General features: G+C 35.8%; 4 protein-coding genes across 4 annotated transcripts; 2 read left to right on the forward strand and 2 right to left on the reverse strand.

Annotated features, from left to right (window-relative positions):
• Nucleotides 1-8,871: 8,871 nt before the first annotated feature.
• Nucleotides 8,872-9,883, forward strand: LOC121257540 (heavy metal-associated isoprenylated plant protein 26-like). Its single transcript, XM_041158571.1, has 2 exons — nucleotides 8,872-9,118; nucleotides 9,491-9,883. The coding sequence occupies exons 1-2, from the start codon at nucleotides 9,038-9,040 to the stop codon at nucleotides 9,872-9,874; spliced, it is 465 nt and encodes a 154-aa protein (XP_041014505.1). The 5' UTR covers nucleotides 8,872-9,037; the 3' UTR covers nucleotides 9,875-9,883.
• Nucleotides 9,884-12,097: 2,214 nt separating this feature from the next.
• On the reverse strand, nucleotides 12,098-14,503 carry LOC121257541 (basic leucine zipper 19-like). Its single transcript, XM_041158572.1, has 3 exons — nucleotides 14,190-14,503; nucleotides 13,167-13,961; nucleotides 12,098-12,323 (listed from the first exon to the last, which is right to left on the reverse strand). The coding sequence occupies exons 2-3, from the start codon at nucleotides 13,945-13,947 to the stop codon at nucleotides 12,295-12,297; spliced, it is 810 nt and encodes a 269-aa protein (XP_041014506.1). The 5' UTR covers nucleotides 13,948-13,961; nucleotides 14,190-14,503; the 3' UTR covers nucleotides 12,098-12,294.
• Nucleotides 14,504-18,295: 3,792 nt separating this feature from the next.
• LOC121258809 (pre-rRNA-processing protein ESF1-like) lies at nucleotides 18,296-19,802 on the forward strand. The gene is made up of 3 exons (XM_041160341.1): nucleotides 18,296-18,376; nucleotides 18,825-19,158; nucleotides 19,274-19,802. Exons 1-3 carry the CDS (start codon nucleotides 18,296-18,298, stop codon nucleotides 19,693-19,695), a joined length of 837 nt encoding a protein of 278 aa, XP_041016275.1. The 3' UTR covers nucleotides 19,696-19,802.
• Nucleotides 19,803-20,556: 754 nt separating this feature from the next.
• Nucleotides 20,557-24,050, reverse strand: LOC121257542 (probable serine/threonine-protein kinase PBL12). Its single transcript, XM_041158574.1, has 10 exons — nucleotides 23,548-24,050; nucleotides 23,349-23,428; nucleotides 23,145-23,257; nucleotides 22,938-23,053; nucleotides 22,286-22,849; nucleotides 21,951-22,199; nucleotides 21,698-21,861; nucleotides 21,381-21,608; nucleotides 21,153-21,302; nucleotides 20,557-21,036 (listed from the first exon to the last, which is right to left on the reverse strand). Exons 1-10 carry the CDS (start codon nucleotides 23,702-23,704, stop codon nucleotides 20,776-20,778), a joined length of 2,082 nt encoding a protein of 693 aa, XP_041014508.1. The 5' UTR covers nucleotides 23,705-24,050; the 3' UTR covers nucleotides 20,557-20,775.
• Nucleotides 24,051-24,292: the final 242 nt, after the last annotated feature.

Genomic DNA, 24,292 nt, shown 5'->3' on the forward strand with positions numbered 1-24,292 from the left:
TTAATCTCTTAAATTTTGAGCTCTTTGATGATCACTCTTTCCATTTGGTACTGAAGAGCTAGGCATTTAATTAAGGACCGTGCTACAAGGATTGAGAATTCAATCGAAGAATTCGACCATAAGTATGAATGTATTTTTTTAATTTTTTTTCCTTGTTCTTTAATCATTTGTATATATCATTAAGTATTTTTAGAAAATTAAAAAAATTAATTTATTAATATTCATTTTCTTAATTATTAAATAAAGAAGTCAATCAATCAGTTCAAGTAGATTTTTCTATAATTATAGATGGTAGACGTTGCTCAACGGGCAACACACGACGCCTCCCCTGGGTATATACCCAGGGCCCAGGCCACGTAGGACGGAACCATGCATGCATGTCATTAGGATTTCAAGGTCCACAAACCAGAAAAGAAGTCATTGGGAAAACTCCCCTCATGCTACATTTCCCCAAGTCTTTTGAAAACGGCCATCATGAATGTTTCTTGAAAGCATATGCATGCATGGTCATTTCTTCCGTTTGCATGCGAGAGAGAGATCGAGCGAGCGCATATGATGGTGGTGGACCCACGTGCAGCCCACCAACCCTGACCAAGCGAACCCCTTTCACTGCGCTGCTCTCTGCCACCAAGTGTGCAATCCATGTGAACCCACCTCTCTCTCTCTCTCTCTCTCTCTATCTGTCCCTTTCTCTCTCCCACTTCCTTGAATAGGTGTTTTTTTGTAATGAAAGACCAGGGTTTTATTACTATTGTTAAAGATGCCTACCGAGGTGAGAAAAAAAGCCAAAACCCATGTCTCGTATTTGATGAAAAGTCTTTTCTGTAACTCCCCAACTACTTTCTTGCTTTTGGCAAAGTGATATGATGCACTCCGTGAGTCTCACTTCCCTGAACAGGCCAACCCCACCAAACTGTTTTGAATTTGTACCGGGTTTGGAGGATAACTTCCGAAGATTCGGGGTGAAAATTTCAATAATATTGAAGATTTACAGTTTTTTTAAAGACATAATAATTGCCTGAATCTGGTGTACTTATGGACTATTTTGCCTGAAGGAACAGTAATTTGGACATACTATGCGCCACCATTTAGGGCTAATGGAGTATATATAAATGTGAACAGATCAGCACATGCTAGCTTAAGCTAATTACATGCATCAGACATTAATTAATTAAATTACCCACCTTGGTACAATTTCCGTGAACTTGCATGTATGGGAATTAGGACGTACGTACTCTGACAAAAGGGTGCTGCTGGTTTATGCTGAAAGTCTTTGGAGAGAGATCATAACATTGAAGGAAAGAACTCTTGTGCAATTTGGAAACTCATGCTTTTTTCGTTGAAGTTTCTTTCGAGTTCTTTCAAAATCCCATTCATTGAAAGTTGAAACCATTCTCCTATATATTGACAGCCCCAAAGGGAAAAGAAAAAGCAAAAATCATGAAGATCATTCACTTCAGCACCACCTGCCGTTCAAACTCAACCAACTACCAGCTTAATTAGGCCTTTAAAAAAAAAAACTGCCATCTTGGGGACATGACAATCCAAAGATTGCTGATTATAATCACACTTTATTCAGAACCATACCTTCTTCTCATAACATAGTACTTAATCCATTAAGCCTAAGCCTTTTTCACTGCGTTTAATGTATGTTGATGTCGTACTGAGGTTACAGAGGTACCAAAGCTACGTGTGGTCTTGTAATATATATAAATAAAGTAGGAAAAATATACTCGATCGGTTGTGATCCACCAGGACCACCACAAGAAATAAACAAAATAAAAAGGAAAGCTCGTACCACCTCATGACCCTGTGATAGAATGAGACTTTTGTGTGTGCGCGCGCGCGCGTGCATGTATCTTGAATGGTTTTAATGAATTGTTAAGGGTTGAATGATCTTCAGTTCACAACATTAATCGGAATTTCTGCTTTTCTTTTATTTTCTGTTCCCCAGTTTGTCTCTGTTAATGCAGCAGCTAGCCATGCACATATAAGAGTATAATATAAATATTTGTTTCGGGTTAGTTTTAATATTAAATATTCATATAATTAGTCAATTTGGAGATATGCCAAACGCGCAATATATGCATGGTACGTACTGAGATTGGATCTATAAATCTAGATCAATAATGTAATATTGGATGCCCATGATATTCAAGTATTATCATCTAATTAATTTAGTACTAATGTACTTGTATATGTTATAGAATATTAATGGTTTGAGAAAACAATATACAAAGAGGAAAAATCAAGGGGGGGGGGGGGGGGACATAAATATTTTTATTCTTAATTTGTATTTATTAGTTTTGAGGGACTTCATGAAAATTGAAAGGTTGGTTTTAGATGAATAGATTAAACCCCCCCCCCCCCCCCCCCCCCCCCCCCCCCCCGCCCACGCATTAGGCCGAGTACATGCAAGGGCAAGTACTTTTAGTTATGAATAATGCTACTATATCTCTTCATTTTGCTCTTTATTTTGGCCGCTCATACATTTAATTTTTTTTTACTTACTGATTAATGAAGTGATTATTAGTGTATATTTTTTATATTTTTAAAAAATGTTAAAAAAATATGAATAAGAAAAATAAAAATAAATTAAAAAAATAAATTTTGCCTAGGGATCACTGTTGGGCGGCACCCTAGCAGCATTCTTTAGTTATATATATCGTGTCGGGTAAAATTAAGGCTAATAATTAGGTTCGTCTATTTTTTTAATATTATATATAATATTTTTTTTCATAGACTTCTCAAAAGCTTATTTGATTCTAAGAAGGAAATGAAAACCTCTTGAAGTTGTCATGATTTCATCTATCACTTTATTGCATTTCTTTTTTACTCGATCCTCTATCTTTATTAACTACGTACCTTTTTGAGCAGTGCAGATGCGTCTGATCTCACGAGCACATGCATGCAAGTACTAGTAAAATATAAATAAACTACAAGGCTCCCCGGCCATTTTCTTCCACGTTGGAGCTCGTTTATATATATGTATGTATATATATATATATATATATATAGGTCCCTCATAATTAAAGAAGAGATCAGAGTAATTAGTGGTTAATGCATGCGATCGGTCAGCAGGTTGATTTCACGATATTTTTCTACATTATTGGAGACCGATCGACACGGCAGTCATGTGAATTGTGTCTTTGGGGGTGAGGCCCAGATATCTGGTTTTTCTTTTTCTAGGATTGAAACCTCAGAAGAAAGGTAGCAAATTAAAGAAAAAGGACGCTTTGGAGTGCTTCTCGTGCAACTTTGACTGCTTGTTCATTGTTTAATTTTGTTATTCTGGGTCAGTACGCGGTGGGATGTGGATGACTCTCATGTGGGGTATTGAATTATGATCTATACGACCGTTCGTATCATGCATGTGCATCATTTAACGTCGTACATATTCGCTTTTTCTAAAGCGTACTATTCATAATTCTGCCTTTTAATTTCAAATCTTGACTTGTTCAGCTTGTTTCCAAGAAGCTCATGACATCTATGCGCGCATGATCTAACACCGTGATTTACTTTCTGGCAAATTGTACATACATATCTTCAATATTATCTTCATTTTACAGGGGGAGAGACATCAAGATCTTCATTGAAAGGGATATTCAGGGTCTCGGAGGCATAAGTCAATCTGAGGCTCCAAGAATCGGGATTAATCTGCAAGCCCAAAGATTCAACCTATGAACGTGTGGAGGATAATGTAGTGAATAGATAACGCCTCTGTTTCATCAGGAAGGTTATCCTATCAATTTATTCGAAGGTTATCCTACTAATTTATTCGAGGGTTATCCATGATAGACTCTGAAGTTAGTCATTATCATCACTTTCATATTTTTATAAATAACACCTAAAGGTAACGTATTTGATATTCATTGATCATATACTTATATATATTGAGACCACTTCACTTTAACTTAGGCATCAAAGTCCTACCGAGCACACCGTGCCGCCATCTCCTTTGTTGCAAGTTATTCGTATAGTTGGTGGTGTAAAACATTTAGGAGTGGTTTGGATTCAAAGATGAGTTGAGATGATTTGTAAATAGTAAAATAAAATATTTTTATAATATTATTTTTTAATATTATTATTGTTTTGAGATTTGAAAAAGTTGAATTGTTTATTATACTTTGTGTGGAAATTTAGAAAAGTTATTTTGAAATTTGAAAAAGTTGAATTATTTAATATATTTTGTATGTGAATTTAGAAAAATTATTTTGAGATTTGAAAAAGTTAAATTATTTATTATATTTGTGTGAAAATTTAGAAAAATTATAATAATAAAAATGAAATGAATTGAGGTGAATTTGAATTCAAACAGCCTCTTACTTAACATTCATGCATGAGTAGCCTCTGCAGGTTTCTGGTCTTTGAATGTGTAACGTCTCATGTACGTGTTGCATGCCGGTCATGAGGATCTTCTGATAATTGTACAGGCCACTTCTATTTTCTTTTTTCCCATTTAAATATTGTAGCTGCTACTAATTCTCATGGACTGAACGGATCAGAACATATATATATATATCATCATGTGATGATGGTTCTATGTAAATTACTAGACATAATAAATAAATAAATACCGAGAAATAAAAAGAAAATCTACCAACAAGCAGCTTGTAATTAAATAAGACCATGATCAAATGAAGTAATATATATATATATATATAGACGTCTTTTAAAATAAGAGAAAAATCCTAAAACAAATTAAACATGAGTATTACAGAAGGTTAATATATACTATATATATATATATATATATATATATATATATTCATCGATCATTTTTTTTTACTACATGCAGATCGATTCTCTCTCCATCTCATATATTTAATTAAAAGCTATTGAAAATGATTTGTTTCACATGTTTACCAATCATTTGACGTTATATATAATTTCATTATAAGTTTCGGGGATGATATATAAATATAACACTTTTCATATAAACGTCGCACGCATCAATGAAAATCTCCTTTGGTGTGATTGACAAATTTACATATTAATTTAATTATTTCCCAATTAACATGATGTTGATCGTGAAATTTATAATATTTTGCACTCGTACGTCAGCATGGATAGAATTACCTAGCTAGCTAGCTAGCTAGATCTCGCTTTTTGATTGGTCGCTCAAATAACATTACCATGCATGGATATCATAAAAAATCTCATAAGTGAAATCTGACCTATATTTGAGATTGATTTATCGATACATGACTACTCAATACTGGGCATTCGGAATATTTAAGATGCCCTAAACACGTCGGATGCCTCATCAGATGCATGCACCAGGCCAGCTTCTTGATTCTGATCATCAATTAATTAAGGATAAAGAAATTTATATAAAAAAATAAAAATAAAAAATAGGGACAAAAAATTGGCATCTCAAACCTATTTATATAAACTGCAAACTTCAGACAAAAAAACACCTAAAAAATTTAATACACCATCCAGATCATGAATAGTACGTACTACGTTGCGTTATGCATGCACTTCCATATGGCAATATTAATTGATGTTTTATAGCCGTTGAAGGGAAAAAGACAAGAAGAAGAGTTATATGCATTTTGGTATATGATTTGGCCCTTTGTATATATATATATATATACATACACATACACATTCATGTATTTAATTAATTTGTTGAACATTGGCGCGAAAAAAATAAATGAAACCAGGCAAGGACAAGGCAACATTATGTGATCTCTAGCTAGTACTATGATCAATGTAGTCATAAAATAAACTAGAAGGTCCATGCATGTTCATGTGAATATATATAATCACCAAACAATAAGTTAACAGACCCTTTTATATATATATATATATATATATATATATATATAGAGAGAGAGAGAGAGAGAGAGAGAGAGAGAGAGAGTCAAAATTAAACCGTATTTTTCGAAACTTCCAAAAGGAAACTTGGCCATTTTGCCATGATCAAAGGGGGAACATAAAACAAAATCTGGTGTGTAATATCGATCCATGTGATGATCTGTACGTAGTCATGTATTATATATATATATATATGTATGTGTCGGCCAACTGAATATTTAAGTTTTATTTATAGAATCAAACACCATGGAGACAGGCATATGGATCGATCCTAGGACAAAACGCTGATCTACGTACGTACCTAGAAACTAAAATATATGAACATGAGGTTACAGACCAACGACTACAAGCAGCTTATATATTCAATATAAATATTATATATAATACGTGACGTGCATGCGCATGCAAATTTTGTACAGCCAAATTAATATGCTAATTACATATTCTTGGTTTTGACTATATAATACGTAATTAAAAAATTCTCTTTAATTTGTCTCACCACAGTGCAATATTTAGGATAAATATAGAACAGCGGACTGCTCTGTGACACGTTAACTACCGCATGACTCGGAGAGTGTTGAATTGAGTGGGCTGGAATTATTGAGCCCATCATCTTCTTGAATCGGACGGGAAGCACTAAGGCTACAAAGAGTAGGCCCATGTCAAGAACTTGGGTTAAATTCAGAACTGAACGTGCATGCATGCCTAGATCTTCTCAAACAAGAACTGTCCCCCATCGGCCCATCCCTCCCAAATCAAATCCACAATGATCTAATACCACCTCATAATTAAATTATAAAAATTATATTTTTAAGTCGATTATGTAGAGATTATATCTTCTATATCTCTAGCATCTCGCAGATCAAATTATACCATATTAGCAGTACGGAGAGCACACCCTTCATATGGATTACAAGTAATAATATGCAATATCATGGACTTAAAAGTACGATATGGGAAAGGGAAAGTGAGAACCGAACTCGAGTATGTAATCCTAGGTTTTCTAATTGAACCTACACTTGAGTATATAAACAAATTCAAAATACGGACTAGATTGATGATAGGGGATATTTTTATCTAGTCAGTTAAGAGGTCTTATTTGCATGGACATATTTGGTTTTCCTTATTTGAGATTATCAAAGTGAGGTACTTGATTTTTGCTTCTTGTTTCTTTATTATTTTCTTATATGTGTGATATGTTCCTTTTCTTGCATGTTGGTTTCTTAGGGTTGCTCTTTCTATATGGTTTGTAATTTTTTGACTTTCTTAGTTTGTGGCAAGTTCTTTTGATTTTTGATTCCTGGATTTTGGTCTTTATGTTTATTTATAACCCTCAAATGTCTGGTTGTAACTACGATTTTTCTCTGCTAAAAGTGAGGGTTATTAATAAAATTGGGGTACCGTCCTCTTCTTAAAAAAAAATCTAAACAAATTCAAAATATAATTAATATAATTAAAGAAAACACCAATAGCCATTAACAATAGTGACTTGTGTTTCTCACCGCATTAATAAGATATTTTTTGTTATCTATTAGGCCTGTGCAAAAAGCACGATGGGCCGATCAACCAGCATGACCCGATTGGATTCACCTGACAATAGTCAGGTTCATCTGGTCCAGATCATCTAACGGGTTTGATAATTCTCATGTCGGTTGAAACTGATCACCCATGGATTTGATCTTGCGTCAATCTTCGGCAGATTTTGAACGAGCTACTCGCAAAAACTCGTCAATCTTCGATGGATTCCCCACTGCTAATCAGACCCACCAAGAAATCAATAGTTTTACAGTTTTACATTTGGTCGGATCGGATCTCTGTGCAGCCCTAATATCTATATATATATATATATATTAATTTGCACTGATTGTCTTGTGAGATTTCAAGATTTAATTAACAGCATTATATTAGTACACAAAAAAGCTTGATCAATTAAGCTCCGAATTTCATCACGCAGTTGACATCATGATCATTAAGAAGCATGTCCCATTTCAAAAAAACAAAAAAAAAAAGAAGCATGTCAAGAGTATGAACTTCATCCATAGATTGTTGTTATTATTCACTATAAATTGTTGTTGCAAATACTCTCTAAAATTCGGGTCCTAATATAGATATTGTTTACCTTATGGTACTTAATGCTAAGATCACAAGTCACTGATAACATTTAATACTATTGGATTCATATTTTATTTATAAATGATATTTATTGTTTTAGGATGCTCAAACCTCACACATTTTTTTTTAAAAAAAAATAATAAATCTAGAAGTTAAATAATTTTTTTTAGTGATGATCCATTTTTTTTTAAAAAGTAGTACTTAGAGTTTCCACACCTTAAGATTATATTTAGTATTAATTTTTATTTTAATTATTATATATAATATTTATTTAAAAATAATTTTATATATAATCGTAAAGTGTATAAATATTATGTAATCTTTTTTTAAAAAAATAAAATTTATAATTAAAAAATTAATTTTTTATATAAATTTTATATTTTATTTATTTATTTTTAAAACACTTAGCACGATAATATCACAATTTATAATTATAAATATCTTTCCGCTTTTCCTTTTTAGAGATATACTCAGATAAACAGATGAATTACTTGACTCGACCATCACCAACCCATACGCCCTTATCTAAAGACTATCAATTTAAAAGTGGGTCCACCATTCCGGTAACGCACCCCATCACGTGGGACCCATTTTAAAGCTCCGGTCCCACCCACTCTAAAGAAAGAAAAGCAACCGAGGGAGCCGTCATTTCAGTTTCGAAAGCGCGTGGAAGTAAAACCTGTCTCATCTCGCGCCAAAACAGTACTTACGTTGTAAATTGTAACGTTTGGGGGCCACTCCCGGTCGGCTGGTGCTTGGATTTCCCTACACCGCTCAGTTACCGATATTTCTTAGCTCGACTGTTACCGTGGTGGGCGGCTAATCATGACACGCGGCAAAATACCAGTGACCCACGTCACAGTTTTTTTTTTATTACAATTCTTAAATGGCGGACGATCCAGATTTGACGTGGGAACGCATGGATGAGATCACACTCCGTGAGGTTGCTTATAAAAGCAGACGACGTCCCCTTCAAAACAACCGAAGTCAAGCATACTATCATCGTCACTCTAGATATTTATTTCTCTCGTTCATTCTTAAAAGATTCCATTCCCTTCCCCCATAAACCACTGTTTGGTTGCACAGAAAAGTAGTGAAAAAAATGGGTGCTTTGGATCATTTTTCTTACCTATTTGATTGCTCTTCTGGTCGCTCCAAGTACAGGAAACGCAAGCAATTGCAGGTAAATTCTCTTATTCCACCCTTCTATGTCCTTCAAATTTCATGTCTTTTATAAAGGGCCACAAGAGAAGAGTATATTATTAGTGTTTTCTTGCTTGTCGGCTCATCTTCGTACTGGCATGGAATCTCATGTGACGGTAGCTTCTCCACTTAAGTGTGCCGTTCCAAGTACACCCAGTATAGTCTTTTACAAAGTAGGTCCCGCCTAAACTAGAATACGAACCAATATTGCCGGACTTGGCTGGCACGGTTCCAGTGTGATTGCTAGAAAATTCGTATTCTGAACGAGGCCGTTTGAGTTTTGCCACGTATGGACTTTTATCTTGTTGTTGGGATCTGAAATAGTTGTTTTTTGGGTGATCGATTCAATCAGACGGTGGAGATCAAGGTGAAAATGGACTGCGAGGGATGCGAGCGGAAGGTGAAGAAGGCGGTGGAGGGATTGAAGGGAGTGCAGCAGGTGAACGTGGAGAGGAAGGCCAGCAAGGTGACAGTCGTCGGGTACGTGGATCCGGGAAGGGTAGTGGCCCGAATCGCTCATCGGACGGGCAAGAGGGCCGAGCTCTGGCCCTACATCCCATACGACGTCGTCGAACACCCATACGCTCCTGGGGTTTACGACCGGAAGGCCCCATCGGGTTACGTCCGAAACTCGCAAGATCCGCAGATTTCGCAGCTGGCACGTGCCAGCTCCACCGAGGTTCGCTACACCACCGCTTTCAGCGACGAGAACGCCACCGCATGTGCCATAATGTGATCTTATAAATTGTCAACTTTATTAATACTATTATTAGTATTAAGGATCAGATCCTTATGTACTTTTGATTTGTTTATTTTGTCGGATATATTGGTTAAATTTCAGGAATTTGCCTGTAAAATTGTTTAAGATTTAAAAAAAAAAAAAGAAAATCTAAAACAAAAATCGTAGTGCATTATGTTATTAATAAATTTTTATTTATAAGTATTTTAATTAAATTATATTTTAATAGGACGAGATATTTCGATGTCTCGGGATTTGTTAGAAACGGCGCATGTATTGAATCTGGTCGTTGTCTCTAGACAGCTGTATGGGATGCATTAAGTGCTTAGTACAGTAGTGCCGTGTGTAATTAATGATGCATGTGTCTGCTCATTATTGGTTGATTAAATATGCGACAGGGTACAATGTCATAATGGCTCCAACTGCTATCTATCCTCCTCCACATCTCTCAGGCTATGATGATGCGCAGAGACAGAGAACATGCTGACGTCAAAAAAGAAAGAAAGTGGTAGGTATCTACCGTAGCTGCCAGAAATATAATAGCGAGTTCATTCTCGAATCTAAGTACGGCCCACAACTTTTGTGCTTGTCAGTCAGACCTTCGCGGCCTCGGGCTGTCGATATAATATCACCTCTTTTATTATTCGATTTTTTTTTTTCTTTTTTGCCCTTTAAACGTGTATTAAAAATTTAAAAATAATAAATAAATTCAACCAATTAATTAATATAATCATGTAATTTAATTAAAAATAAATTTATTTTTATAAAAATTACTCAAAAATTAAAAGAATATCAATTTTTATCTAAATAATTTTATTTTTAATTAAATTATATGATTATATTAGTTTGTTGAATTTTTTTTTTTTTTAGATTATACAAGAAACTCGTATCCTAAGAGTAAAATGAAAAAAAAAAAAAATTGATAGCCTGTTTGGATATAAAAATTATTTCATCTCATTTTATTATTATAATTTTTATATAAAATTAATAAATAATTTAATTTTTTTGAAATTTTAAAATAATAATAATATTAAAAAAATAATAATATAATAATATTTTATTTAAAATATCTAAAATCATTCAATCTCATTTCATATGGAGCTCGTAAAGTAATAGTAAAATAATTGTAAGGGTATCAATTACCCGCTAAAATAACATTGAAGATCCCCAACATCTATATACATGTGTTTTCTCGTTGAGCAGAATCCCCTCTTCCTTTCAAGTATAGGAATTTTTCCCAAAAATTCAGAGGATCTGTTAAAAAAATACAATCAATCAAAAACACATTCTTCGAAAAAGGTATAGCCATCAAAATAGATCTCTCTCTCTGTTTGCCGCCACCATCTCTTTTACCTAATGGGGTGGCAATCAGGGAGGCCAGTTGCTTCATTTAAAGCCAACATACCGATCGAGTTGTTTATTTTTCTGTCACAATTCCTACAATCTCTTAGGTAAATTTCATTGAGAAGGCAGTCCTTCCTTCCTGTGAAGACCATCAGACATACTTTTGTCAGGACGAATGCCAAGGGAAGAAGTAAACCTTCTTAGGTAACAGAGTTGAACCAAAACAACAATTATTAGAAACAATGCAAGCAGCAAAGCTTATTTTATCCTTCACACAAATCAGTGTTTGGATCGGATCACACAAAGTGGGATTTGTTCTCTACTGTTCACAGACTCACAGCCTATAACAATGAAAGCTGTAATTCAGCAGTCGAGAATTTGAGTAACTTAAATATGAAGAACATTGCAAATACATCCACTGAAAAGATAAAAAGGAACAAAATACGTTCTTTTTTTCAAGTAAAAAACATAAATTCTTAATTACAAACCAAAATCATAATCAAAAGAAAAGTCCCAACATCAAATGATACCATTTTAATTGACCGACTTATGTGCGGCCGTAAAGAATACTAAAAGCTGTGACAGAGATGACTCATTTAAATAGTAAAATAAGATGAGATGATTTTAAATGAGTTAAATAAAATATTATTTTTTAATATTATTATTATTTTAAAATTTGAAAAAATTGAATCATCTATTATATTTTGTGTGAGAATTAAAGAAAGTTATAATAATGAGATTAGATGACTTGAAATAATTTCTGTAAAGTTGGCCTTAACCACAAGTTCCACGAACTACATTACACATCTACTAAACTTTCCGCTTTACAAAGCCTTCGAAGCAATCTAAACGCCATAAAGTTGCCAAAACACCAGCTAAAACAGCAGCAAGCCCAGCAAATCTCATGCTTGATATAGAAAGCCCATGGCAACCCCAAGAACCCAACAGTGGATACAAACATAAAACAGAAAAAATAAAATCACAAAAATGACGACGCTGCAGTCCAACAAAACTACTTATTGGTAGACCATATGTACCCTTGAGGATAAACACACTGACAAATAGTCAGCTCTTCAACTTGCTTTTGCTGCCCGAGCTCCTCCTAATAAAACATACATCATAATGATCAGATCATAAAAAGCTACCGAGCAATATGTTGCAAAAATCATAAACTACATATTCAAGTACATTAATTTCTTAATCAAAAGAGACAAAAAGGATCATGCACAAGGCAAGCTAGACAAGTTCATTACGCACATACCACCCTGCCCTCCCTTCTAGTTTCTCATCTTTCCTCATTTTCAGTTGAAGATAACCAAATAGGCCTTTCTCTTCTTGCTGTCTAGTCTCACTTTCAAGCATAATATCCTCACACTCTCTAAGGACACGCTCAATCTGATTAGTGACAAACTTCTTCAAACATAGTAGACCCCCTCCCCCCCCCCCCCCCCCCCCTCTCTCTCTCTCTCTCTCTCTCTCTCTCCAGATAAGTACGTCTGTGTGAGATAGAGAAGACAAATAACTGCAGAGCTTACGATATCTTAGACAGCAAACGAGATAATAATGATTCTTTTTACGACAAATCAGGGTATTATCGACATTATTTTAAGATCTTCGCAATATATTTATACAACCAAATAACGTCCCTATTCACAAAAGCAAAGAACAAGAGCAAAACTAAAATTTTACCCGTTACAACTAGCTAGATTGCTTGACCCAATAACCATCATCTGATTGCCACAATAATAAGCCCCATGCTCTTAACAAGTTATTAAAGTATTCCCCACAGGGAGAAGAAATGCTATACTACTATCAGAGTCATCAATTTGTGCTGCTAGTTAAACAGGCAAAAAGTTCCACATTACAAAACTAATTCAAAGAACACAAGTAAATATATGACATTAAGAGATAATTAATCAAAAAGGAAAAACAATGAAAGTATCACCTTTCCTCTTATTTGTGCCGGATGAATTGACATCGGATGCTTCATTCCCAACAGCACGCTCCTTGGATACCGAATTTTGATTTGCCAAACACTGGAGATTCTCAAATTCACAGCCACTAAAGCCTTGGCCGTTTAATGTTACGTCTTCTCCACTTTTGCCATCCGCCACTGGATGAAGACAATAGACCTGCTCTCCACTCTGCATGTTACATGGGTTCATCACATATGCGCCAGCCATGTTCGGATTAGGAAAGTTGGGGGGGTTAACCGGTTTTTGATATGGAAACGATCCAATCTCCCCTTCAATTCTTCCTCGAATGTCCACAAGCAAACACTTCAGCCTTGCAATCTCCGCTTCCAATGCAGCTTGACCCTGCAACCTCTTCAACAACTGCTGATTCAAACCCCGTAATCTCTCAACCTCGTCTTCCAATGATGCAGCTCGAGCCTTCTTCTTCTCACGGTACTTGCGAACCGCTTCCCGATTGCCCAACGGTCGTTTCACTTTCTTCCCTTTCTTTTCGGTGGACTCTGCAGTATCATCCGTCGCAACCTTTTCCTCGCTTGATGCGGGAACAATTTTAGTGTGTACATGAACACAGGTGTGGGTATGCGAAGAATCAGGGCCGGGTGGGTTGCAAGTGTGGGTGTGAGTGCAAGCATGAGTGTCCTTGAGAAGTTCATCAAAGAAACTTTCCATTGAGCAACTACTCGGAAGCTCCCCCATATTCGTACTTGAAAACATTTCCTGGTTCGAGAAATCGAGCTCCCCGTCGTCCATTACAATATCAAAATCTTCAACAAGCAAAATGTTAAGTCTTGTGTGGACAGGTAACAAATTAATGGTTTTGATTTGACCCAGATGAAGTTTTGAGCCCAAAATTCATTCTTGGCGGGAATTAAACAATAATCAGGTGGAAAATCGCCATTCCCAACAGATTCAAAAGGCCCAAAATCGAAGACTAAAAATTACTTAATCAAGCCAAGAATAACAGAATTCCAGCTGTAAGGAAAAAGGCTTACCACCACAACTACGGAAGATTCAAATCACAGTTTGAATCGATAGACTGGAAATGAGATTAAGGTTCTGGGAATTAAAAAGTGACGAAAAGAATCGAAGAAAGGTCGAGGCTTTACAAAAAGAACATGAAACCCTACTCGGCGGCTCAATACGAAACCCTAGGTGGGCTGCTAACGACAACATTACCTGGCTCCATCAAAAGAAAACGAAGAATGGACAATATCAGAGAGAGAGAATCGATTTGAGCGATTGGTTCAGAGTTCCCAGAGGCGCTTTCGCAGACTCGCAGTGCTAAGGAAAAATTCATTAAGCCCTTTGCTTTCCCATTTATACGTATTTGGGGGCAGAAGATTGAAAAATTAATGAAATTATGCAGTGGGTGAGGGACTACGATAACGTGATTATTGTGGTTCCGGAGAAGTATGATATATCAGTCAACTTTTGATCTTGACCGTTAATTAGAATGTTAGGACAAAAGTCCTTCTATAGAGATGTGCCTTATCTAGTTTTTGTTTTTGTTTTTGTTTTTTTTTTGGGGTCTTATATTGCCACGTGAGAGTTCTCCAAAATATGAATCAGCGTTATGCCCTCGTGTACAAGAGAGAGAGAAAAAAAAGGAAATAGCATATGAGAAGAAAAATTAAATAACAATAATAAGAATAATAAAAGAGGGGTCCAATTATCTGAGATGAATCTTGTTTTTAAAGATACTAGGATTTCTTATATTTTTCTTACCTAAGCATGCAGTCTAATTCAATGGGAGATAATATCATATACCAAGTTTATTAGTATGAGAAGCATTCTTCTTATGAATTGTAGAATGTGTTTGGGGCAGAAAACTTTACGTAATTTCTATCTTATTTCTACTGTTATATATAAGTAATGAAGATATAAACCACGATAAGACAAAAGAAACAATAAAATTAAAAAGAGAAATATTCTAACTACAAAGTAATTATATAAAAGTAATCTTATAAATTGATGCGACTTAATATAATTTATCATATTGTAAAGTTAACTTTATTGTAAAACAAATCTGATGAATCACATGAAACTATGTCAGTTTATAAGAATACTTTTATATAATTTCTTTATAGTTGCAGCACTCTTCAATTAAAAAATCGTATATGTTATATGATGTAGGGACGGTGAATATAATTTTTCTAATAAAATATGGGTCTCATTATTTGTGATGATTCTTGGGTTATTTCCACCCTTCAACTTCTTTGTTTCTTGGAATACTTTAGTAAATTTAATATATATTCATTAACGTTGTAGAGTTGGAAAGTGGGTCACGAGACCAAGTTTTGGGATTTGGACTTTGGAGCTCTTAAAATGATGTCAAACGTGTTCCAAACGGCAAGGACCAACATGCTTTTCAACCATCCACGTACGGTTATTCCTTGGAAATCCATGTTAATCTTCAGTGTAAGGATTAAGATATTGACATTTTGGTGTCAAGCATGAATTTGTCAACCAAATCATTTCTATAAAACAGGACGACTTCCTTTTATTTATTTAAAGATTAGTTCTTATACATAGGAAGACAGTCAACAGGGAGAAGTTACATGGAAGTTAGAGGTTTTGTATTAAATAAAAAAAAAGAAATGTTATAAGGAAGTGTTACATCACACACTTTCCTCTAACCTAATTTATCATTTTTGTTTTTTATTTAAACATACATATATTTAAGTATTATGATAAAAAAAAAAAATGACAAATCACATATTGATTAGGTAGATGTATGTGGTGTAAGGTTTCCATATATAATTTCTCTTAAAAAAAGGATAAGATTGGAGAATAATTATACTCATTATCCTTACGTCATACACTACGTATGATTTTTTATCTTTTAATCTTTTCCCCCTTAGCAAATATGTGTTTAAATAGAATGATAAAAATAAAAAATTACATGTTAGTATGTGATGTGGAAATGATCAATAGCATTTCTCATTTTCCTACTAAATACAAGACGATTCATATTAAGTTGGCATGCAATCATTGCATGGATTTCTACTACTATCCTAAAGCAATATAAAAATTATATTAACATTTTATGTTTGTTTCGGTTGCTAGCTTGGTCAATTCTTGAACAAAAGAAGAAAACATCTGTATGGAAGAAATTGCGCAGATGATGATCGTGGTTAAGATCGAGGTCTTTGAGGAGATCAAAGAGGTTGTAAAAGAGCCAGAACGACTTAAAATCTTTGGTTGTTTACTTAGATATGTATTTCATCTTACCATTATGTAGGGGTTTTCTCTCCCTCTTTAGTGGGCTTGAAATGAGCAATTAAGATAATAGAAAAGAGAGTTAAATCCAGAATAAATAGGCCCCTCAACCTGGCCGCAGGTAGACTCCCCTAGACGCAACTCTCATGTGGGAGCATACTGCAGGGGGATGAGACTCGCCATCTTGGAGATTCCTCGAACATCATCTAGTCCTTGAGTTTCTGTTCACATGAACAAGCGAAAAGTAAGAGAGACTCTCGATCCTCTGATAATGTGACATCGAAGAACCACCGATGACATTAGCAAGGTAAGGCAAATCGGGAAACCATGCCGCATTAATGTCACCACTACCTAAACTACATGTCACATTAATGACGTCATCACAGAAGCACGCCACATTAAAGGACTGACAAAAAGGACTGGACTCCATAAGGGTAGGTACGATCTGTCCTTCCAAATTCTCAGTATAAATAACAATTTTTAAGTCTGAGAAAACTCTCTGGTCTCTAGACTCTCTTATTATTTACAAACTTCTAAAATACTCTACTAACTTTGGTATCGGAGACTCTCCGGCCTCAAGGCCACCCTCTCCCAACTGCTTTCTTTTTTGTTTTCGCAGGTCCAACTTTAAAGACTTAAGTTGCTGGAATCTGATCCAAATGTGTAAGAAACATGACGTTAACACATTTAATGTTGATAAGATATATTATTATTAAAAAAGAGTATTCATTTAAATAACTATAATAATATGATAATTTATAATGATATAAAATAATATAAGTGTGTTATTATTCTAAGATCAATACACCACACACTGTTTGGGTAGTGTGCTATGAAATAATTTATTGTACAAATATCACATCATCCATACTTGGTGGCTCTCATTTACCTTTCAAATGCTGGCTGTCTTACCAAACGAGCACCAAAGGGATAAGAAGCCTTATATATGGGTTTTGACGTTTCAAATCAGTATATTCTCAAATGAATATGGATGTTGAGTTGAGTTGAATTGAGTTCTTTATGAATAGTAATAAATTGAATAGGTAGCGTGAGTTATATAGGACCTATTTAAAATGAATTTAGATGAATTTAAATGTTAATATGAGGTTAATACTAGTTATGAGAAATTGAAAAAATTTGTAGATCCTACATATAAAGATATGTTAAATTGAAAAATATTGTGGATACTATATATAAAAAAGTTTTAAATTAAGATTAATTTAATAATTTAAAAATTAAATATTTAAATATTATATTCAATTTAAAATTAAACTAAACTAAATTATCTCAACTAAATCTTACAGCCAAACCGACCTAAAAGTCGCCCGCGATCAAAGCATTATTTTCCGTGCTAATTCGAACGGCCGAACAATTATCAAGTCCAAATCATCTGAAAGCGTCAAACCGACGAAACTCTTCAAATAATAATAAAAAAAAAAAAGTAGAAAAAAATCCTGCTAAACTCTAATAAGATAAGATAAACCAGCTGTTCCTTTACACTTTCTGAATACGAAGACCTAAACCATTGTCATATACATCTACATATATAGTGACTCTGTAACATACATGACGTGTCTATTTTAGATTCCGAATGAATAACGATGAGCTTGGAAACCGAGATAGAAACGGTAGGGCCCAAGAAGCAATGATCCTAAGGGCGGGGAACTGCACGTGAAAGAAAAGACTCGAAGTTTAAACAAAGAGGCGTCACAGAGATGCAGAGAGACTCCGTTTGTCATGTTGAAATTTCTGTTGTAAACCATAATTTTGGGATACATGATACATGTGGAGTGATTCGCGTTTGGTATTTTATACTTGGAACCTGAAGTACTTTGAGCAGTTCTAATAGAGGGTGTTTGTTGATCGCCTTCAAAGAACAATGTCCCGTTGCATGCCATTCCCTCCACCGGGGTACCTGTGGAACGGTGTGGAGGGCGAGGCCCTTATAGAACTAATTAAGGTTTGTTTGGGAAGTTTGTGCTCTATCGCTACTGATTTTTCATTTCAGACTCATGAGCTTAATGGCCATTAATATCGTGAAAGTATGTGAAATTTGTTGAATAGTAGTTATGTGGGAATATCTTCAATGAAGGGAGGTATAGGGTTCATACTCTTCGCATGTATACCTTTGGATGAGACCATGTTAAGAGTGTTGGAGTGGTAAAAAATGAATGATTTGTTTAGTTTAAATCATTTAGGCTTAATATTTAGGTTAAGATGATGCAGACTGCAGAGGTTTCACACCTGAGGTCAAGATTGTCTCATTTGGAGACTTCCCAATTGTTTATCTCTAAGATTGTCTCATTTGGAGACTTCCCAATTGTTTATCTCTCATAACTGCTTTTTTCTTTTGTCTATTTGGGTAGCTCATCTCAAAATGATGGCTTTTTTTTTTTTTTTACCTGAAGCTCAACAGAGAAAGGGTAGAGGCGGAGAAGGAAAGGAAGAAGGAGAAGAGGAGGAGGGAGAAAGAGAGGAAGAAAAGAAGGGAAGATGATGAGATTATAGAAGAAATGCAGAGTCAGAAAAGTAGGCACAAGGATGACAGGAACAAGAGAAGTCGGGAGAAAAGTGACAATCAAAGGAAAAGGAAACATGAAACCGAAGCGTTGGAGAACGGCAGTTTTAGGGAAGAGCTCGAGCAGCCCATGATTTCTTACAGCTCATATGACTCTTCTGACAATAGCCAAAACAGTGAGAGGGAAAAGAACAGATGGTCTGCCAATGGCTACCGTAACCATGGTATGCGTGTTTGCATTTGTCCTCCTTGGAAGTTAATTCGCTACTCTGGTTTACCATCTTTGCTCAGTTACTTGCATATTGTCTTTTTATTTTTTATCAAAAAATAAAATTGCAGGATTCATCGTTCATTTCGATTTTCAATGGCAAAAGCATAAAGATCGAGCAGCACAATCCGTCAAACCATTTTGTGCTGATCCTACGTGGATGGATATACTTGTACAAGAGGAGTTCGAAATGGATTTTAGAACCAGAAAAGATCAACTTTGTTCTACTTCTCGTATGTCCACAACATTTGCCCAGAAAATGGCTTCTAGTTCTATCAGAAAGAGGTGCCAACCGCCTCCTCAAATGGAGGTTGTTACTGATCATGAGAAGGCTGAAAGTGCACTGCAGGTAGAATCACAATATAGAGCATTGATTGTGAATTGGGTTCCCCCTCCCTTACAGACTGACCACCATAAGTTTGATGATCAAGAGTGGCTCTTTCAGAGAACGCAGCCTAGAAGTGACATGACTCGAGAAAATAATGCTAGCTAGCAATGACTTCTGTCATGGAAGCTACGTCCTATACCCTTAATCTCATAGTTTGCCCTCGTATGGCGTGTAGCTTTGCCTCATTTAACACATTTCTGAAACTGTAAATGGAAGTATCTGACCATGAGTGTGTAAGATATTTTTTTCCTGTGGTTAGGTTTGTATTCTTTTTGTCTCACTAGGCAGTTATCAAACTAAGAACAGGTTTACCTGCATTTCTGCTCTTGGATGTGATGTTATATAGTTGCATTTGCTTGAAGTGACTATATGAACCTTAGGTGTGCTCGTAGCTTGGAGCATTGGTAGGTCAAATGCTTAATGGCAGATAACGACATTTGGGTTTGTTGCTTATGGCTTGCAATAGGGGATAAGGAACTTGATTGTGGATACAGATGCTGAAACAGATTCCAACCTCATTGACATGGTGGAGCTCTCATCATACCATCAGAGAAGAAAATGCTTGGGCAGACTGGCTAAATGCTTCCATTGTTTATATAGACCTCGGGTCACTCGCCAAGAGTTCCAACAGGGATTAGCTGCCGTTTCTTCAGGAGATTCTTTATTAGGTCTAATTTCATACCTCAACATGAGTTCATAGAATCAGAAAAGAATTCCCTACAGTTTCATGTTAGTAGAACTTATTAACATTAGAACTAGTTAGGTTTATTTGCTGTTATATATTTTTTCAAGAGAGTTTAGTGACTGCCACATAATATAGCAAAAACTTCCTGGCTATGCCTACATATATGGATGCTGTGCATCTCTGTACCACCCCACTAGAACATACACTCTGGAAGTATGTAAGCAGATGCATCTATTCAAATTTGCACAGAAGTATTTACACCTTTTTTCAGCAAGAACTAGTAGGCTATTAAGCATCCCAAGCTCCAGCATATTCTTTTTCGTGTATTACATTACATGGGATTTATACGTTTTACATCTGCAAACCACCTCACTGTCGGGTGCCAACATTTTTCCCCTCAACTGTACAAGTACAAACTACCGATCTGACAAAGTCCTTACATTTTTGCAAAAAGTAAAACTAGAGTTAATTTTTCTTCTTCTGTTCAAGTACAACAAAAGCTAATCAGAGCTGGATGATCTGCTCCATCTTCCTTTAAAATATTCCTCTAAAGAAAGACTGTTGCTCTGATCCACACTACTACTATATGATATGGTATCATCGTCAACATCAAGCAATGCGAGACTCAAATGTGACTCTGTGCTAGATTTTGGATAAACCTCATCGTCATTATTGTCCTGGTTTTCTGAATCCTTTATATTACCATTTCGGGAGTCAACCAAATCTTCATCATACTTATGCCCTTTCAGAAGCTTCAGAATCTGGAAAAGGAAGGAATTTAAAAATTCAAGCGGCTTTCATTCTAATATTGAAGAAAACTTCATTTAGAATATTGCTTAATAACATCTAAACGTCTACAATATTGAAAATTTAATACCTGACTCATTTTAGGGCGAAGCCTAGCTGACCGTGTGATACAGAGGGTTGCTGCTAGAACCATTCTCTGCAACTGAACCTCATCATATTTTCCATCCAAATTTGGATCCAATATGCCTTTCACATTTCCACTCTCTATTATTGGCTTTGCCTGCACTAATTGTGTTAAAACTCATTCATTTACATAAATAATGCAAGCCGAAATTCTATTTATGGAGGAGGTTCTTACCCACATGACCAAGCTCTCTTGTCCTTTGGGAGTCTCAGGACCAATTGATTTTCTTCCTGATAACAACTCAAGAAGCACTACACCAAAGGCATACACATCAATCTTGTCACTTACTTTCCCATACATGAAATATTCAGGTGCAAGGTAACCAAATGTTCCAACCACATCGCCTTGAGTAACAAATGATGAATTTGTTGGTCCCCATATTGCAAGCCCAAAATCAGATAACTGTCACACGACAACAACAATTAGTCATATCACATATCTGGGACAGTTCGTTTCTTTTAATTTTCATCCCTATTTGTCTGGTGGAGTACCTGCGGCTCAAAATCATCGGAGAGAAGAATGTTTGAAGACTTGACATCTCTATGAATAACAGGCCGAGAACATTCATTATGTAGATAATTTAGAGCTTCAGCTGTCCCTACAGATATATTAAATCTCACTTCCCATGATAATACAGATTTATCCTTGTTTTTACCTGCACAGCATGTTTAACTCATATAAGTATGTTGTCTGATTATTTTTAGCAGGTGAAAATTACTGCATAAACCTCCTTTTAAACTTTACCATGTAGGTTTTCCTCTAAGCTTCCTTTAGACAGGAAGTCATAAACCGAGATTAAAGCATTATCTTCAATGCAGACCCCGAGCAAGGACATGATGTTTTTGTGCTTCAACGAGGAGATGATATCAACTTCAAGGGAAAAATCCTTCCATGCTTCTTTGGTTGACTTCAGAATCTTTACTGCCACTGGCTTGCCGTCTGGAAGAACTCCCTTATATACATGGTTACAACCTCCTTTACCAATCATTCTTTCTGTCACAGAAGCGGATATTCATGGATTGCATAAGCCTGAAGGGAAAAGAGATTTGATGAGTAATTCAGGATAAAATGGTACTTACCTGAGGAGAATTGAGAAGTTGAAGTCTTCAGAACCTCACGACCGAAGCGTTTGCAACCTGATGAGTCTGTTTTGAGGAAATCCTCAAAGCCTCTTGGTAGCTCACGCAATGCAGATGCACCATTTTGAGTATTATCATCCAAAATCTCGCCAAGATCTCTTTCTGATGGGCATTCTTTAATGGTTGAACAATGAGGACTTAGCTGTGGGGAACGATCTGGTAAGCTCATTACCCATTGCACCACTGACATTTTTCTTCTAGGTAGGGCTTTTGGAATCGATGAACTAGTTCTAGGGAGTAATGGCCAACCAAGCCTCTGCTCTGAAGGGTCTCCTATGTATAAGGAAGTCGATATCAATGGAAGTTTGTTCCTTTCACGAACAAGGTTGAAAACTTCATTCTTTAAGCCTTCACCAATATGTCTTAAACCGTCTCTGGAGTCTTGAATTACTTCAGAAACAGATCTCTCAGACTCTGCCTCGGAGTCACCAAATTCAGATCGGCATTCTTTCGAAGCAGGAACTTCTCTTAGATTGAAGTTTGGTTTAGGAACCCCTTTGAGACCTGAAATAATCGAAAGCAACATTATCAAATGATATTTGTGAATGATCTACAACCTCTTTAACCAGGACACTGGATAGGATTGGCAAACCTGATAACTGATTATTGGCGAACCTTCTGAAGACAATTTTCCCATTGTGGATGGCCAAAACATCGGTCGTTGCAGGCAATCTCTTGGTGCAATATTTGGCCATGGAAGCCCAAGTCCTGAAAATGATATCTCTTCAGATTAATAAGAAAAGAATCGCACAATCTACAATAAATGCAAAAGTAGAGGTTCTGGCCCTTCCACTCCTACCCGAGAGCAATTTGCTTGCTTATCCCTACAACTACGGCCCCAGCAGCATGGCTCTTTGCCTCTCTCACTAGAACCTTTCGCATTGAACTTCCAACGAAGATCTGACCGGAGAGGCTTACCTGAAACCATGTATGTCAAAGGATAAGCAACCATTAACATTCCAATGAATGAGATAAAAAAGTGAACCTTGAAGCATTACTAAAAACTAACCTTCTTTACAGTGCATAGTCCTTCATATACTTCAAGATAATCATCCAACAAGTTCTTGTTTTCCGAAGCCTGATCTGCATTGATAAATCATGTTGTTTTACCGAAGAAGGCACGAGAGATTGAATTAAGAAAGCATGTGTAGAACAAGATCATGTCGCTATAAAGATACAATTTTTCAAAGGCTATTTATTACCAGGACTTCGACAAACATGAACCGCAACCACGCAATCTCCAGGCTTGGCTACTTTCACAAGAGCCCAGATGAGTAGCTCTCTGCTTTGGCTGTCCATTCGAATACCAACCAATACATTCTTCTTCTCATTAGTATTAACTTCCACTTCAACTGTCATCTTTTTCCTTCCCTCTAATCAATCTCTTTCGCGCTTTCAAAACATGTATAAATTCTGTTGCTTCTTGAACTCTTCTGGTCTCTAACCTTGCCACTTCTGAAACGGATCATTTCCTTCTTCGCATCACAAAGAATGAAACTTTCCCAAAAGTCCGAATATTCTTAGCAAAAGATAAACAAGACCCGATCGACAATTAAATTGTACCCAAAAGTTGCATGTCTTGTAACCACACGTTGTTGGAGCCAACCATGTTTTAAATATTAAAATACCGCCCGAATAGCATCACCCTAGCTACCTACTGCAACAAATTTCCAGACCCCGAAATTGTATTAAAATAAAAAAGAAAGATTCTGGATTTTTTTAAACAATGTCTTAAGCAAATGGGGATGATTTTTAAAAATCAGAAAATAAAAAAGATGACGAAGCTTGGAATCATGGAGAAGATAGTGTCGGCAACCAAGTGAATCCCCATGAAGAGTGGGCAAAAGTCTTTTGGTGTACACAGAAAGAGTGAAAATAGGGGGTAATTTTTTTATTTCTGCCCGTGGAAAAAAACCGGCAGTTTTCGCGGGAAACCCAGGATATCCG

This window comes from Juglans microcarpa x Juglans regia, chromosome 3S, assembly GCF_004785595.1.
Source record: "Juglans microcarpa x Juglans regia isolate MS1-56 chromosome 3S, Jm3101_v1.0, whole genome shotgun sequence".
Classification (NCBI taxonomy): domain Eukaryota; kingdom Viridiplantae; phylum Streptophyta; class Magnoliopsida; order Fagales; family Juglandaceae; genus Juglans; species Juglans microcarpa x Juglans regia.